This window comes from Temnothorax curvispinosus, unplaced genomic scaffold, assembly GCF_003070985.1.
Source record: "Temnothorax curvispinosus isolate PA1 unplaced genomic scaffold, ASM307098v1 QBEX01006721.1, whole genome shotgun sequence".
NCBI lineage: Eukaryota > Metazoa > Arthropoda > Insecta > Hymenoptera > Formicidae > Temnothorax > Temnothorax curvispinosus.
In genome coordinates this window covers 140,196-158,539 of record NW_020216501.1, presented here as the reverse complement: position 1 = coordinate 158,539, position 18,344 = coordinate 140,196, and the positions used below count along the sequence as shown (strand labels likewise).

Below are 18,344 nucleotides of genomic sequence, written 5' to 3'. Positions count from 1 at the left end.
AGCAAGTGAGGAAAAACGCCGCGTGCGTACATGTGCACAGGTAAGACCGACGACGAGCGGTGCGGCACGACACTCGTCTGGGGCCTCAGTGAGGTGATGTTCACCGCCGTGTGTGCAACTCCTCGTGGTTTCGCTCCTCCGCCTCCGCCTCTTCTTCTTCCACCACCACCTCCTCCTCCTCCTCCTCCAGGGGGACCAGGTAAACGCACGAGGACGCATATCGGGGCCCGTGGCCGCAGAACGGACCCCCGGATCCCTCTTTCGCTCTCCCATATCGGTAGCCTTGACGGGCGCCAGTCAGCCTGGACACCCAGCATTTAACCCGGCCTGGTCTGGCGAACACACGTGCGTTAACCGCAGAGTGTAGTGAGGAGAATTTGAATTCTCGCGAGTTTGCGTTCGAAAAGAGAATTTCCGCCGATCGTCGAAGGAGCGCGGTATCGAGGTGAATTTCTTCGGAGGGTGCAGTTCGAAGAGGAGGAGGAGGAGGAGCGGCACAGGATGTGTGATCGGTGATCATCGGTGTGTGTGCCACGGCAACGTGAGTGCCGACGATGTCGACGACGGACGTGGTTCGCATCGTTCAGCAAGGAGCCGCTGCCGACGAGGACCAGGGGTAATTTCTCTCGCTCGAGACACTTATTTCGGAACGTGAGGCCTCAAAGGCCGCGGTGAAGGGCCTTTTCTCCAGCCCGGAATCGGTGAAATATATAGTGCGTCTGGTAGTGAAGGTTGTTGAACGGAGACTCGTTATAACGAGTGATGTGTCCAACGTCACTCTTCAATATTGGTCCCTGAATGAAAGAAAGTTTGTGCAAAATGCTACGATTAATTAAAATTAATCCAATTTCTGCGGTATTCGTCGACGATTCAAGTAATACGATGGAAGTATTACTAAAAAAAATTCAGAAATTATTCTAAATCTTTCAAATCTTAATCTGAGATCTGCAAGACACATAAAGAATATTAGAAGAATTAAATTCTTAGATACATGTGTCGCTAATGGCTATTGGCTAGTCCGGGTAATCGACTTTTAATATTTATAGTGTGAAAATTATGATAAAACCATAATCTCCTATTCACACTCTCCAAGAAAGAAAGGAAAGGAAGATTAATAAAAACTGTTATGATGAAAATTAAGATTAATACAATTCTTTCATTTTTGTTCAATGAGAAAAAATAGTTTCATTATTCTAAAATTTAAAATGTGATTCTAAACTAATATATATATATTTTTATCTATATATTATATATTCTCTCTTTCTTTCTCTCTTCAATTATTTTAAATAAATTTTTACAGAAAGAGCTAAGAGATGCCTATAGATGAAAAAAGATAGACCTTTTGAGATATATATTTTGCAATTTCCAATATAGTTTAAGTATAAGTTGGTCGAGTTTCGGAGTTTTATGCTTCGAATGTATTGTGAATGAGAGTCGCGTCGGATTCGGAGTTGGTGGACGTGCTGATCATGCGTTTCGCGCTGCGGGCAAATGGAGGATAAGGAGCTGGCAGGAATTTTTTGGTTCGTGAATAGGATAATTACGAGGAGAAAATGATCATTTAGGGACAAAGAAAAGTTTTGTAGCGACGGGACGTAAAGACACTGCATTCTAACGCGTGAATCACTTTATTTTGATAGTCTGCTGCCGGCCGACGAATAAGAACGAATTATCAAATCGACTGATAAAAAAGACCTTGTTTTTTATCTCCTTTAGTTTATCTCACTTCTTTTCCAGAACGTTAAATCAAAAGAATGTATTGCGTGTGATATTTCCTGATTTATTATTCAGTATTAGTCTTTTCTACGATTTATCACATTCTTGTCGTTTTATTTCATCTTTTCATTTATTTTCTTCACTTATCTCTGTCATTTATTTATTTCTTTATGTACTTTTCAATCATTTAAAGGAGACACAAATTATAGGCTTTACAATTTATGTCATAAATTAAAATAATTCACGCGTTAGGTGGAAATGTTTTCTTAATCGTACATGCATATCTTTAGTTATCTCATTAAGTTTCTTCTTAAGATGCGAAGCGGCATCTTAACACATTGCCCTTGCATGAAATATATTTCATTCAACATGCAACCTTGCATTCTATTAATTTAACCGTCTCTGTAACAACTTTGATCAGCATATGTAGATCATGTTGTACACTTGTCATAAATTGCATTGCTTAATTGCCGTTCAATGCGTAATGTGCGTCAGGTTAATCGGAAATCACGTGCACGTGATATGTAATACGAATCTTTAGCATTCTTTGCGAAACCTTACAAAAAAAGTTTACCAAGTCGCAAGTATTGCAAGAAAGACTGCACAATTTTGCATAAATTTTATAAAATCTTATTTATTTTTCTCTTAGATTATAAAAAGATTAATCATTTCTATCCTTCTTTTGATGTAATAATTTTTGAACTATTAGAAAAAATTCAAAAAACTCTGTAGTTTTCTTTTTAAAGGTTTCTTTATCGAGCCATTCTTCAATCACGAGAAAGGATAATTCCTCTAGCTAGAGAGATACTCCAATTTGACACATTTTTACATTTACACCCAAACTTCTTCGTCAGCTGAAATAAATCGGAACGTTTACGATTTCAATCCCTGTTTACTCACGATATACGTGCGGCAAGCGCTTTATCAGCGTTATTTGCGTTATATTGTACTTTCTACTTACCTGCTGCCCGCAGGAGTAAAGTCCGATGAACGCAGACCAGGCAGCGCGACTGTCGAATACCGTCGAATCGTCGTCGTCAGGAAGAAGTAAGACATTCGCGCGAAACCTGTTTTGGCGTTATCCAAGATTGCTCCGCCGCCTAAGTAAATCTTGTTCGCTCTCTCTGCTCTATCCAGCTGATTATAAATATATTTTATAAATATACTCTTTTTCGTACTCACCTCGGTAGATACGAATCGTTATCTGCTATATACCGAGTTAGAGAACGGTCTTGACTTGAAACGACGCTAAAATTAGAATTAAGATCTAGAATATTAAGAATATTAACGTAGTGATAAGAGTAAAAGTGAGATACAGCTTTCAAGTCGAGTTTCAAGTAGTAGAAATGTCTATGTAATCAGTCTGGTAAACAGCTGCAATTAATTTTCTTGATAGACGAATTAATCCTTAAAATAAACGCACACAAAAAATTTAAAGAATTGGCTTTACTATATCATTCTTTTGATATAAATTACATTCTTTGATTTATATAAAGTTAAATTGTAATCGCGATCGCAAATATCGCATTATATTCAGGTATTTGTTACTTTAAAAAGAAATAAATCCTCACATATCATGCACCCTGCTGTTATAGGAATGAACGTACAGATGATTGAAGGATTGATGGTAGAAATCGATATTATCGCGCTTCATAAATCATAGAATTATTTACAAATAATCTGAAGAAGAAATAGAAAATTTGTCGGGAACGTTTCAATATCTTTACTTAATCATTTTTAGAAGACAAATTAGATTTTTCAATTGCTGGAAATTGCATGAATTTAATAATTTTAAAGTCTGACTTTTATCTTAATTATAATTAACTTAATTTTAAAGTCGCTTTCTCAATAATAAATTTAATAAAAAATTATTTTAATATACGCACAAATGTAGAAATACATTACAAATAAATTGTACATTATAATATTATAATTAGATTAGATGTATGCTAAAAGAACCATATTGTTCTCTCAAGCATTTCACAGAGTTTCAACAGCGGATAATTTTCTTCTTAAGCGATTCTTCGTGGCGGGACGAGCATGTAATTAGACACATTCTTGCATCTTCGGCGTATACTGCCTAATGCCACTCCGCCGTGTAATTTGCTAATATTGCAGCTAAGGTTGCACCTGCAATTTCGACCCTCACGTACGGTTGCCACATCGTATATTTTCCTACGAGCCTTTAATTGTTTTAATACATCGAAAATTGCTACCTCGTGCCTCCGTTCAAAGGTGCAGGTTTGCATCGCGATTTTTTGATGAATTTTCCCTCATTAACGACCCACGTTTCCGTTCTCGATCACAGACCCCTACGCGATAAATAATGATACAGAAAAATTAGTTGAATCTTACGATTCTCGTTCGTCGATATCGTTGCGAGATCCTTAATCGATTTTTCTTCTACTCAACCACCATGCGTTATCATTTTCCGACCGGCAAAGTCGCGAAAGGAAAATCTCACGGATAAAATTCTCAACAATCGTGACTTGACATTATAGCCAGCGAAATTAATTTTCCCTCGTGCCTCTTGACTCTTCGTCTTTGTTTTACGTGACGAAGGAGCAGGGTCTGTTATAACTTCGCGACAGTGAAGAAATCGGAGAGGACGTCGAGGCGGCGTGTAAGTAAAGACACCGCGAGACCATATTAGTCACGTTTCTCGAAGACGTATCGTCGTCTCTCTCTTACGCTTTCTCATCTTTCCGTCTCTCGTCCCGCTCGCTCTTTCGCCAATGTCAATGACTGCTCTCTTGGGGCTAGCTATGACCCCCCGTGTGAACGAGTCTGGTCTTTCTCTGGTGTCTCGCTCTCGCCCGGAATGGCGCTTTCACACGAAGGTGGAAAGGAGCACACAATGTGTGTATACCCGCATAATATTCGACGCGGCGTTATATCACGCGAGTTATATTAGGCTGCGAATATCCTGACCTGCGAACACCCGTTGACAAGTGCTCATTACGTGGCGCGGTATACCGGCGCCTTATGATTCGAGATCTGCCTCCCGTAAATAAGAAGATTAACTTTTATCTCGAATCTACATACGTGACGTGGAGCTTATCATTATCCAAATGATACAATGGTATAACGTGATATAAAACGATACGTGATACAAAAACAAAATATAAAATGATAATAAAATTAAAAGATCCCCCAGAGATGAAAAATAACAACTTAATAAACTTGGCAGAAAGACTCAGAATAAGGATAAATAAAGGATTTAATTTAAGGACGTTCTCGTCCTTATACTAGAGAAAATCGATTTTTTTAGGATTTTCTTGAAACTGTGAATATACGTTAATTTAGGTGTGCTTTATATGCGTGGTATAAATTTCAGTACCTCTTCCGGTATAAAAAATCAAGATACTGAGCCTCAAAGTTTCAACTTTTACTAATAAAAAGGTTTTCCAGGCCAAACGGTAAGAGATACGAGGTTGGCCAAGAGGACCAAAGTTGCTCCTCTCGTCGAGTTCTATAAAGAAAAAATCCCAAAACTAAAAAAAATAAATTCAAAATTTTTTTTTAAACTTTGAGGCTCAGTATCTTTATTTTTTATACCGGAAAAGGTACTGAAATTTATACCACGCATAAAGCACACCTAAATTAACGTATATTCACAGTTTCAAGAAAATCCTAAGAAAATCGATTTTCTTTAGTATAAGGACGAGAGAACGTCCTTAACTGTAGTTGTAAAATACACGGGCTTATTTAAGCGCGATATTTTTCTTATACGGCGGCAATTCGTTTGATAGAAGATTAAAGGTGCAGACAGTTTTGATAATTGAACGTCGGAACGCGGAAATCCGCGCGTATGCGTCTGGTCGAATAGGCTCGCCGCGTGGACGCGGGTTACTTGGAGAACGAACCTTAAACCTTAAGGTTGAATAACGGTTCTTCCGGCGCGCATGCATACCTACCTACCTACCTACCTACCTACCCATCGTGATGTCTCTACGGGGGGATCGTCGCCGCCGTCGCGATTTCTGTGCTGAGCGTCGCGAGCGGTGCAACGAAAAGCCCTGGCGAACGAACGAACGAACGAACGAACCTGTCCTGTTCCGCTTCGTCGCGAACAGCAGCAGGGTCGACGCACCGAACGTGACGATATTTTGACGTGCTCGAAGCGAGCTCCGCTGTCGCGAGACTCGGCTCGACACGTGATTCGCGCTCGATTCGCAGTTGCGCAAGTTGAGTCGAATCGCGACGGTGTACAGTAAACGAAATGTAGGTAGAGAAGCTGCGGAAAGATGTTAATCTGGACGAGAAAGATGTAAGAAATTATAGAACAGCTGAAACTGAAAAATATGAGATCTTTACTGAAGAAATTTGAAAGAGTCGCTGGAACTGACAGAAGCATGTGTTGAAAAAAGAAGTTTTGCTAAAAAAGTTGCATATATTGATATGCGGTAATGTGTAGATAAAAGAGATCTTATACATATAGATATTATGGATATCATAATAAGTACACGGAAAAAATTGCGAACTGTATATATTCTTTGTACTGTACGTACATCATAAATGTCTAAATTGCAACAAAGATTCTCTTGTAAATTAAATCACGGCCATAAAAAATGGATAAGCGATGAAGCATAGGACGAATAGGAACATTGTCAGAAATTATCGTTTAGATATACAGCTCGCATACATTACTTTAATTTAAATGCCTTTATCTGATGCATAATGCTCAGTAAATAAAAGTGTCATAAAATAAAATGCATAAAGCCGCAACTTGATGAATAATCATGGCGTTCACGTGTCGACCGATTCAAAGGCTAATCACAACATAGCTGCGACTCTCCTGACAATTTAATTAACCTGACAATTTAATGACGGGAAAGTTATTGTTCCACGAGAGACGAATGATACACTACGGCTGTCGGTTCTTCTTGTTTGAAGATAATTATTTTTCTTTATCCTCTTCCGCTCCACATTTTGTCGTGGACAAAAACGCCTTCGTCATTGTCAAGACACCACATTTAGATATTGACCCCCGCGACCTGATTTCCCCTTTTCGTTGAAATTTCTAAGACGTCGGAGTATCACTTAAACTCAAATAAAAAAGCCATAATTTAAAATCACAATAAGAAAAGATCCAATTACTAAAAAAATTTTTAGTTTATTATCTTTTAATCTCTAATTAGTTCTGTTATTTAAAGTTAAAAATTTATTATTCCTTTAATTACAATTTAATAGTAGAACTTTTCCATTTTTCTTTTTTTCCCATATTCCTCTTTCTTACGTTTTCTCCTTTTACGAAGTTAATGAAATTATTTTATGGAAAAATCATCGTATTCATGATGTTTTTATAGATTATAATTTTTTAGGCTATAATTATTCGCGATAACAATAAATATACTCCGATTTCTATTTTATCGTACATCAAATTTTTTTATCTTCTAAAAACATTTTTATTTCATGACAACTGGATGATTTCTTCACTTGTTCAAATTTGAATTTATTCTTTAATATGTATCAATTAATTCTAAATTTTTTTATGTTATACATTTTATTCTAAATTGTTCTAGAGCGCTTTTAACATTTCTCGCTCTCAAGTGATTTAAATTAAAGTTTTGCTTGTTACAAGCTTTTATCGCGTGCGCGAAACCACCCGCATGGAAACCCGTGATAATACTGTTTAACGACAGAGTGCATCCTGACAATTTTAACTCATTTTATTCTTGCAAATACGATCTTGCCTGTCATTTCGTGCAGTAGAAAATTATTTATCTTACAATGTTCACGATTTATTAAAAATGTTCTATATATTTAGTATATTTTATGCCAATACACTAAATAAATCCCTGCATACATTCCGTTATTATTTATAAATACCAAGCATATTTGTTTTAAGCAAACTTTCAATTAAATTTTAACGAATTTATAATTTGAGGATTAGTTTTTTATGAAGATTTTAATATCAAAAATTAAGAACTTGAGAAATATTATTCTCTGCTGACTTCATCGTTAAGAAAAATTTAACATAAATTTTATAGTCGGAGGATTTATAGATAATTTACTACATCTAAAACTATACTACACGCACAGCTCTTGGACAGTTCATATTTAGTTCCTACGTGTAAATCGACATAGTATATTTGCAGATGCCGATATAACAGGTTATCAGTTGAGCCAGATAACCGAACATCCGCACCGTACACCGGAAAATCGTTATTTACTCTTCTTGATGCGTCTTTGAGAAACGTATCGATTATCAATTAGACACGCCGTTACGATACGGTATCCTTAATACGGGATCTTGATGATAGATGAAGCGATATGAATGTGTCCTCCCACGCAGCTTCCTACGCGAATTGTGAAGATATATGCAAATCATCCGCGTGTTGTGACATTTGGGACATTTCGTCAGATAATTATTTTTCTCTCAGCTGTATATTTGTCCCAGTTGAACCCATGTTCATATACGTTCCCCAAAATGTTTCGCGTCGATATCCAGTCATTTTGCATCGTGGAAAATTCACGTTGTCGCGTTACCGGTTCCGATGGAAACCGAGTGGAAAGGCCATATTAGGCGTCCGACGCGGTGCAACCGCGTCGTCTACCACGAGGCATTACTGTCGTCTAATGTACGTCCAGTCACGCCCCCGCTGGCTGGGGCCCGAAGAGCGAGCGAGCGAGCCGCGGCGAAACGAGACGAAGCGTACCGAGGGGCCCCATCGGCGGCGGGCCCCCGTCGCCGATCGTGGAGATCGCGACGAGCCGAGCTCTCGCGAGGTGTTCTCGGCCGACCGGGTCGCGAAGCCGCGCGCGACCGCTCGCGTTTCCCCTTGCCGAATAATCTGTCAATTATCACGGGGATAATGTGCTCAGACGCGTGTTCTCGTTTCTCGGATCGATAAGCCGATGACAAGTCGGTTCCTCAGCTGCGCCGAAAGTGAAGTCTCCGCCTTCTCCAAAGTGGCCTAAGTACGTCTAAGACTCTGGCTGTCATCGGAGTTAAAGTGGTTTCCAGGTTGAACGTATTGTGTGCAATGCGTCGCTGTGGATGTGTGCGTTAAGTGAATATTGAATTTTAGGGGAAAGCCAGATAATGTTAAACAATGTAGTTAAAACGAGTGAGAGGATTCGAAAGAAATAACACATTTGCCATTTCGTTTTCGTGCTTTTTAAATTATTTTTTATCCTTATGTTTGTGACGTGTAAAAAATATCGTGTTAAAAATAAGGGTAAGCTTCATGATGATCATATAGTTACTGTCGTATTTTTCAAATTCTTTCAATTATATTTATATTTAATGTCATATTGGAAAATATGAGAGTACATTAAATATTATCCGTAATAACTCTCTCTTTGATGAGAAATGAAATGGCGCAGTTATAAAAATTCATTTATTTCTATGAAAAACTTGTTGAATTATGCGAATTCTTCAAATCATTTTCAGGAACGTATGTAAAATAAATTTTCATACAGTCAGTCTACAAATATTTTCAAACATAATAAATAATTCCATAACTACTTTTGAATACGTATTAACGATAATTAGTCCCCATCGTATAATGCGTCTAACGAGAAAAATGTTCGGTACGAATGAAATAGGTTGGCGCCGGCATGATTGCCTCCAACCAGTACGGCTCATCTTTAAGCGCATCTCGTTCTTCAGAAATGGCAGTGAGCAACCGGATGTGCACGCCTATTCGCGTTTAAATCTCGCATTAATGCAGAGTGCTCATATTTTACGCAATCATACACGTCCTTTTCAACGAAATTTAAATATAGCGGAAAAAAGTGCACTATACCATTCAATCTTCTTAACTTTCTCGTATTTTATACATTTTCACTTATTTCTATTAATAAGATATTTCTGTTTATAAATCTGATCTTTATTTATGATTTTAATGTTCAAAAGTTGATAAATAATTTAATCATGCGTACAGAAAATTTACTTTCTACTTTTCATTAAATATTAGGACTGATGGAATTACTGATGGGTTTAGATAACGTGAAATGAAGTTGATTATAATATTGAATTCATACGTTGCTCTTCTACACCAAAAGCGCCATTTATATTCCTTTTTTATTTTCTGTTTTTGAAACTAGTGTGAATAAAGTCCGTATCTCACAAACGCTTGCGTAATTGGCAAAAGATTTTCAAGAAATTATGAATTGTGGAAAGGACGCGTTTCTGGTTTAGCGGAGACTTGTAGCAACGTCGACATTCGGCCACGCGTAAGCGAATAATTTCTTCGATCGCGATATCCGATCCTGTATGAGACGTCGCTACACCTCCGGATGTGAGCGCAATGACTGTTCTCGACTTTTCTCGACTGTCAGAGACGGAAGTGGATGAACACAGCCAGGTGCGCAGCTGCATGTGCATTCACGCGATCGGCGAAACGATCTTCCGTCCCCTGCGTTGTCTTCATCGTCGTTTTATCACGCAAATCTCCTTTTTAACGAACGGAGCCTCGACTCTCCGCGGTCGAATGTCTTTTGTTGTCAAATTGAATTTCTCAGCGCGTTGTTGCAAGTTGTCGGTTGTTTGCCGTTAAAAATTATTCATGAAAACTCGCGCGTATCTGCGACGGCAAAGTAGTAACTTGCATCGCCGAGTATGGAAATTTTCTTCCTGGGCCGGATAGGCCGGCAACGCTTATTGGTATTCTACTCCTTTGCTATAGTCTATCGCTATTCTCTTGCACGATTCATTGTTCGTACCTGATCCGATGCGGAGAATGAGATAGAGAAAGAAAGAGTGAAACCGTAGAGAGAGAGAGAGAAAGAGAGAAAGACAGAAAGAGAGAGGGGGGTGAGAGAGAGTGGAAGAGGGAGTAAGTAAAGTAGACTGTGTTTCATTGTTGCAACACGTGAAACCGCAGAGCGTTTGGTGAATAAATTCAAGGATCAGTTTATATACGCATGAAATGAATACCGTAACACACTTGCGTGTCGTTAAAGAATAATTGATATGAAAATAGAGATTAAAGGGTAAAGAAATGAAAGATTGGAGAAGCGACAGGGAAATATGTATTGAAAGATATCCAGACGTTTTAACGCGACACAGCATTATGGAATTAAGCGCCGCGCTTATAGTCGCTCGGCTGGTGTGACTTACGATCTCGGTTGCATTAGCGTGATTTTTCTCCGAGTGCCCGACGAATGGGAATCGAACGCGTACCTGGTGAAACACCCACGAGACACGATCGCGGAACGTTGTTATTGGCACCGAGCGACGAGATGTAGCAATCTCGTTCGTGCATGGTACGTCGATTCTTTTTATAACAAAAGGAGCCTAGATACGACCCCGTCCGTTGAGTCACTGTCGTCGTTGGCATAGGCAATCGGCAATCAGTTGACATAGCCGTGTTCCGTCGTCTCGGAAGGCTCTCCTCTTTCGTTTTGCGCATCCTTGCGGCGATTTATCATCCGGTCGATTAAACGCTCGTTGAAAACGCTCATTTCAAAACGAAGAGAAGACAGATTGTCCCTTGTCGTGATTTAATATGATCACCCGGTGCATAGCAAACGTTTCAACAAAAAGATATTGCCAGTGACGTCAGTGACTTGAACCGTCGTCGTTAGAAGGATTTCGAAGATATATCGTGAGCTTTAATCCAACGTCGTAATTACAACCGATCGGTTGGTAAGATTTTGTATAATGTTATGAAAAACGGTTAAAGAAGATTTGCGAATGTACTCGTCGAGAGTACGTTGAATGAAGTCAGCAATTAATTGCATAATTGCGGTCGTCAGCTGCGTGACATTTGAAGTAAATGTCTGATTATATAACGTTATAAATAAACCGTGCACAAACTTCGTTCTCGTCTATATGTCTGTAACATTCAACGCATGCTTATTGACGTAATTAACTGATCATTAATTAAAGGCAAATGTACGAAGATGTCAAACGGACTGTATAAATCCTTGTATCGATTCAATCAGCTGTGTTTTTCATTTCTAACTTTTGTCTCTTTGATTTTCAAATCTTAACTCACACAAATATTGTTTAAAAGACAAAAATGAAGCGATCGAAGTCGATTGCTCTCGCGGGCCGCACGTATCTCGCGCGCGTGTATCGCGGGAGCAAAAAAATTCGCTAATGCCGTAATTAACAGCGCGCTCGACGAGGAAGAAAATCTGGCGGCGCGGCGCGGGCGATTTTTGCGGCCGCTCGGAGTGTGATGAAACGGTTGTTCATGGCTATGCAGGAGAGAACACGGCACGTCACGTGCGTCAGTTGCGTGAGTAAGTCTTGGCCATTAAGTCGCGCGCCGCGACGACGTCGACGAGGGACGCGCCGCCGCCGCGCGCCCGGTGATCGAGATATATCCGCGGCTCGTAAACTCATTCGTTTCTGCCGTTCGATGAATAATCGGCGCGCGCCGATACGAAGATACGTGTGTGTATATATATATATGTGCAATGAACGGACGCGAGAGCGGCCGTTAATTACCCGCGCTCTCGGCTGGGAGCAAACAATAATTAAGCGTAACTTACGTGTACGGGCGATAAAATCGCGCGTCGCACTTGGCCGCGTAAAATCCGACGCCGCGAGAGAGAATAGTTTAACACCTGAATGGCGTTTCGGTATGCTCTCGATCCCTCTTTTTGTTTTTTAATTCGACACAATCGAGAAGGATATTTTTGTAATTGCAAGCTGATCGGAAGACCTATGACGCGATATCGCGATAACGACGTGAAAAACAACTGCGGTGGAACAATTGTCCAGGTAAAGACAATTGCAGCTGGAAGAAACGGTATCTTCATTTAGCGGAGCAATTGCGTTTACTTTGAACATTCTCTTTAAAAGCTGCTCTTTCAGCCGAGCGCCTTTTATTGGCGCGTCTGCTTCAGCCGCGCTCGCGACGTTCTCCCGCGAAGTTGCGAAGTTCGGCGCGGCCGCGGCAGGCCGACGAGAGGATACCTCGGGATACTCTCCAGCATCCGGCTTTGTGTTCGCAGGAGGCTGAAGGCTGATCTACAGTACCTGAGAAGAAGGGGGCTGTTCAAGGCGTCTGGCAGCGGCGGCGGCGGCGGCGGCAGCGGCGGCGGCGAACTATCGCATCAAGGACGCAAATGCGCGCGATGCGGCGCGTCGTTCGGTAGATTTTACAACACCGGCGCGACTTGCACGCGCTGCAGACATCGCGTGTGCCGGCAGTGTCGCACCGAGATCAGGAACCACGCAGGAGGTGACAAAGAAGTCGAGTGGGCCTGCAACGTTTGCTACAAGATCGCGTAAGTGCTTTACCGCGGAAAGTTCCTGTGAGCAGTCGCTTCCTTGCGAGGCACTTTTACGAATAGCCGAACGTCGAAAATCAGTTTTCTATATTATTTGATGATAATTGTAGTAAAAAAAAATACGTTGTATTCTGCATTTAGTTACACAGAAAAAAATTTTGTGTTAAATTTAACACATTTCACATGTCCCAATTTATCCACTCAAATTTTCGTGTTAATTTAACATAAAGCAAATATGTAAAAAAATAACAAAAATTCAACATTTAGACGCTTTCAGAAATCAAAGTTTATGTTAAATTGACATCTCTATAATGTTAAATGTAATTAAGATAAGATGTTATTTTAACATTTAAGAGAAGTATTTATTTTTAGTTTTGATCTTTTTTTGATAAATAACATAAGAATTATGTCAATTTAACACATAGTAACTGTTATAAAAAGGAAGATAACACAATTTATCTGTTCACTTCAACATATAAAATATATCACCAAGAATTCATGCACTTACATATATAAATTGTGTTATTTTAACTCTTAAAAATGGTTAATATTAATTTAACATAGAAAAGTTAAGTAACACAACAACGATATGTTAAATTAACATACAACTGTGTCAGAAATTTAACACAAAACTAAAATGTTTTTTACTGTGTATTTACAAGAAAATATTATACCTATATAATATTTTCTTGTAAATATAAGTAATACAAAGTTATTTATAAATAATATCTCGTTAACGGATCATTAATTTTCGTGCAGTAATATTATTATTTCACAAAATTTCTTGCTACACGTTTTATACAAATATCTTTACTGATTAAATGCAAATAGAGTAAAATCACGAAGGCAATAAGTTAACGAGCAAATGAAGTATGTGAAACTTCAACGATGTCGAATTCAGGTCGAAAATGGAGGCTATAATGCCTCTTCCGCATCGCGTGATTCTTTGTTTCCCCGTATCTTCGTGCGCTGACATAATTTCGAACCCGTTCAATTTGCAGAGAATTACACGTCGTTACCGGCAAGTGGATGTACGAAAGTCCGACTTCCAGCGGATCCGTCAGCGAGAAAACAGCGCAGATCCCGGTGGACATATTAAACCGCAGCATCCGACGAGCTTGGACGATTAATGGTGCGTTCCCAACAATTAATCTTCCGTCGATGACTCGGTAGAAAGTATATGAGGAAAAGGAAAATTCGTCTTTAACAGAAAGCTAAATATTAGCGAGACGATGTTAATTAATGTCACGATTATAATGATTTACATGTTGTTGATTTCCTGCACGTTTCCTCATTTCGAGAGGCTCAGTCGCGATTGCTTCCGCTTCGTTTTGCATGACAGCGAATTTACGATAAATTATTTTCTCCAAAGGTCCTCCGACACGTTGGTTAGCCGCGAGAAAGTCTCCGGAATTGCGAATATATCGCAGTCTACCGTCTCGCCATCAGGATTATCGAGATCCATTGGAGGATTCGAGCTTCGACGACGGAACGTTATCGAAGCTTGAGAATTTGCGGAGGAGCAATTTGGACGTGAACGACTGCGCCGAGGATGCCGGTGACAACTGCAGAGATGTAAATGAAGCGATCGAGAAAAGCGCATCGACTAACGAACGAACGAAGCGAGAAAAACCAATCGTTAAAACGGAGGATGAAGTGCCATCACCGGATAGTGTAAGATTTAACAAGAGAAGCGAGCGCTCGGCTAAGGAGCAGGAAGATCCTGTGCTGGAACAGAGCACGCCGAGGATATCGCTTATAAAACCGCCGAGGATCCTCGCGAAGCTTATATCACCCGAGACGAAACCAAGTCCGGCGAAGCATGGCGAGAGGAAATCGAATATTCCCATTTTTAAAAGGAGTTCCAAAGAGTTCGAGGATATTCGGAGCCCACAGGAGTCGCCCAAGCGATCACTTATTCCTCAAAGGTATCATTTCTGTCTTCCTTTTGCGGGTAGTGAGAGCGACTCCAATTTCATTAAAGCATTTTTATCTTCAAAATAAACCTCATTTATTTATAATTTATTTATAATATCAAAAGCCATATCTTTAAGGGTTGATAATAGCAATAGATTGATATAAAACTATTACATTTATTAATTATAAACAAAAGAAATTCTTAATTATTATAAATAATTAAATACAATTATTTTTATTAAACATAATTTTTAAATTATTCATCTCTACTATCATTTTTTAGATACAGAGGAAGCACTGATGATCTGCGTCGCAGTCGCGAGGACATAAGCGTGCCGAGCTTGATACCGAAACTGTTATCCTCCCGCAGCAAGGAGGACCGATTAAAGCGACAAGACAGCAAGGACGACATCCGTCATCTATCGAGATCAGCGCGAAAGGATTTTAAAGAAGAAAGCAAGTTCTCGTCGCTTGTTACCTCACCAACGTCCGCCAGCAAGGACGAAGTGTGCAAGTCGGGAATAAGGATCTATCGCCGTGACAATAGTCGCGAGGACGTGGGCAGGGACTGCGTGAATTCGATCAAAGATTTCACGAAAGGAAAGCAGCAGGAGAAGCAAGAAAGAACGGAGGTTGTGGGCGGCGCGGCGAGATTGAAATCCACCGGCGAACAGAGCAGAACGGCAAGGTGCGAGGACGGCAAGGACGACGCCAACGACGCCGAAGGATCGTCATCGAGGAGAGAGGAGGCAATTGCCTCGATCGAACTGGACTCGACAGTGCCGAACGCGCGACCGGACGAGAAGGCTGATGCGGAGCATCAGGACGCGAGGATGATCGACATGATCATCGTGGATAACAGGACGCAGGACGAGCGGATGCGGGAGCAGGACACGATGGTCTCGGGCAACGAGGCTCTAGACGAGAAGCATTTGCTGGCGAGCCGTGAGCCGATCAAGTCCGTCGCGGAGAACGATAAGGGGCGGGACAACGACGAGGAGGAGACGCGGGACACCGCCGAACAATTGTTGGATGTCGGCAGCGACGGTGACGTCACCGGGATCGCCAGTGAAAGAAAGGGCTCGCTGGAGATCGGTTATGGAAAGAGGCTGGACGAGTTCCAAGTGGTCAGTGAATATGCTTGTGTATTGTTTGTGGCATGTGGGCGCGATACATACGCGAACGAATTCGTGTGCGTGTGTGTGGAGGTGTTACCGGCATCATTTGCGAAACACGAGCCTTCTCTGATTTAAATATATTCGTGATACGTCACTTTTCACTTTCACTTTCATTAATCCGATATAAAAAAGTATTATTCAGTAAAAAAAACCTGCGTATTTAATATTTATCGTGGAAGAAGAATTGTATATTGGATATTTTTATATACGTATCAATCGTATTTTCACATGAATAACTTTTCGTCAAGTTATATCGGATATAAACCTTTTTTCTGATTCTTACAAATTTCGATTTTATTGAAAATTTATTTTATATTTTTTATTATATTTTATTAAATAACATTTTTTTTTTAGACAATTTTTTCAAGACGTATATTTTATTGTTTTACTTTATCTAATTTTATTTTATTAAGATAAGTGATTCCAGTATAAAACATAGAAAGTAAAGGCTAAAATCATTATTATTTAGCTGCTTATGCAAGAAATGACGAAATAATAATTAATAATTATTTTCTGGGAAGCAGAAGTCCCATTCATGAAAGTGCTGATTACATATTTATGAACAGCTGTCTATAAAAAGAGAGAAGGTTCTCACGTACGCTTGATTTTATTATCTATCAGTATTCATAACTATCAAGTTGCTTAATATACCAATTCTAATCATGATATTGTGATGCGCATAATTGTTTTTTAAGCAGGTACGGCGAAAGTTCTCCAAAGAAGAATTCTCGAATCCGGACGACACCGACGACACTCCGAATAAGCGTTGTTCAAGCGTAAGTTAGTTGTATGTTGCATCAACAAATTCCATTCAATTCACATTTCGACGAATGTTTAGTGAAACATTTATCGACATTTTTAATTGTAATAATAATAATTTTTGGAATTTAATCCTTCAAACATGCTTTATATTAAATTGCAAATTTTTTATTGATTGTATATACGGCTATTCTATTACGGCTATTCTATTATTGTATACTTGCAAGCCCGAAATTTTGCAAACAATTGCTTTTAACCGAATTCTTGTTTTATTAATAGCATCTATCGCCGGAAGCCAGTCCATTGAGCACGAGATCATCGAGATACAGTCCTCGGGAGAGCGAGAGCGAACCCACTCCCGCATTGCCACGTAAAACCGGAGGAGACTCCTGTTCTGCCTCCCAAAGGATACGGGACGCTATTACGAGGACCAGGAGAGAGTCCAACAGTAGCACCAGATACGAGAGTAGCGGCAGCGAGAGCGTCAGGTGCGTTTATTCATGCATTTCGGTAAAATTAAGGCCGGTATTCGTAGTCGGTTCTTATATATATTTAAGACCGTCTTAACTACAATCTTAAGATATCATAAACCAATCACAGAGCCGTATTAGCATCTTAAGACATTACTTAAGACGGTCTTGAAATAAGAACCGACTATGAATACGGGCCTAAATGTCTTTAATACAATAAGGAAGCGCATTCATATGCACTTTTCTTTCGCTTTATTTTTAAGAAAAAAAGCTATTCGGTTTTAAAATAAAATTATATTAATTTTATAAATATAAATAATAAAATTACACATTCTCAGGATGCAAAAATTTCCAAAATCAGACGTTGTAATTTTACTTCATGCTTATCACGTAGATTAAGCGAGACCGGTTTGCACGGATACGCGGAACTGACTAGGAAGGTGAAGTTTTTCGGAGGAAGCAGCAGTGGCGCGGTTTCGTCGACGATTGGCGGCGACGAAGTTGTGCAACGCGACAGTGCAACCAGTGCAGGCGAGGATGAAATCAACGAAGACGGCCACGACAGAGCAGGTCCAGTTCCTTCGCAAGGAAGGACGATGCTGCGACGAAGGAGGCAATTCGACGCTCAAGGTAATTTATAATATTTTATAATTGTAACACATAAAATGATTAAAATATACATATAATTTTTCCAAGAATTACAACAATCTTGATGTACGTAAAAAAATTAAATAGTTGTTTATTTAAACGATTATTTAAACGGATCGAAAAAAATTAACTAGAGTTCTTTTTTGAGTCATTTAATTATAGAAATATAATTTCTTTCGTTGGTAATGGAAAGAGTTTTAGTTTTGTTTGTTTTCTCTAAGTTATTTGCATCTTCAAAAGACGTAGCCGTAATTAATAATAACGAACAGTACAATTATCGTATGGTAACAAAGTATCGTTTCGCTTTCGTGATCGTCTGGCCGCGTATTGACCGCCGATAATTGTCCAGTCGCGTGCTCACGCGATTCTCAATTAAATTCCTCGGACGTATGTTTTCATTTTTATTGCAACAATCGCTCGTAATCGACCACGTAAAGTTGCGAGATTTTCCTTTGTTAAT

The 18,344-nt window shown here is 39.6% G+C and overlaps 1 protein-coding gene across 3 annotated transcripts in view; it reads left to right on the top strand.

The window, feature by feature from the left end:
* The window catches only part of LOC112456264 (serine-rich adhesin for platelets-like), a 49,370-nt gene that overhangs the window by 4,360 nt on the left and 26,666 nt on the right, over positions 1-18,344 (top strand). For 2 of the 3 annotated variants that reach the window (XM_025018684.1, XM_025018682.1), the window contains exons 2-8: positions 12,634-12,909; positions 13,914-14,044; positions 14,285-14,840; positions 15,113-15,956; positions 16,706-16,783; positions 17,046-17,254; positions 17,631-17,866. In XM_025018684.1, the coding sequence (XP_024874452.1) occupies positions 12,634-12,909; positions 13,914-14,044; positions 14,285-14,840; positions 15,113-15,956; positions 16,706-16,783; positions 17,046-17,254; positions 17,631-17,866 (2,330 nt within the window). Of the gene's footprint in view, positions 1-99; positions 617-12,633; positions 12,910-13,913; positions 14,045-14,284; positions 14,841-15,112; positions 15,957-16,705; positions 16,784-17,045; positions 17,255-17,630; positions 17,867-18,344 lie in introns of those variants that run through there. The other variant, XM_025018683.1, reaches the window with a different exon arrangement.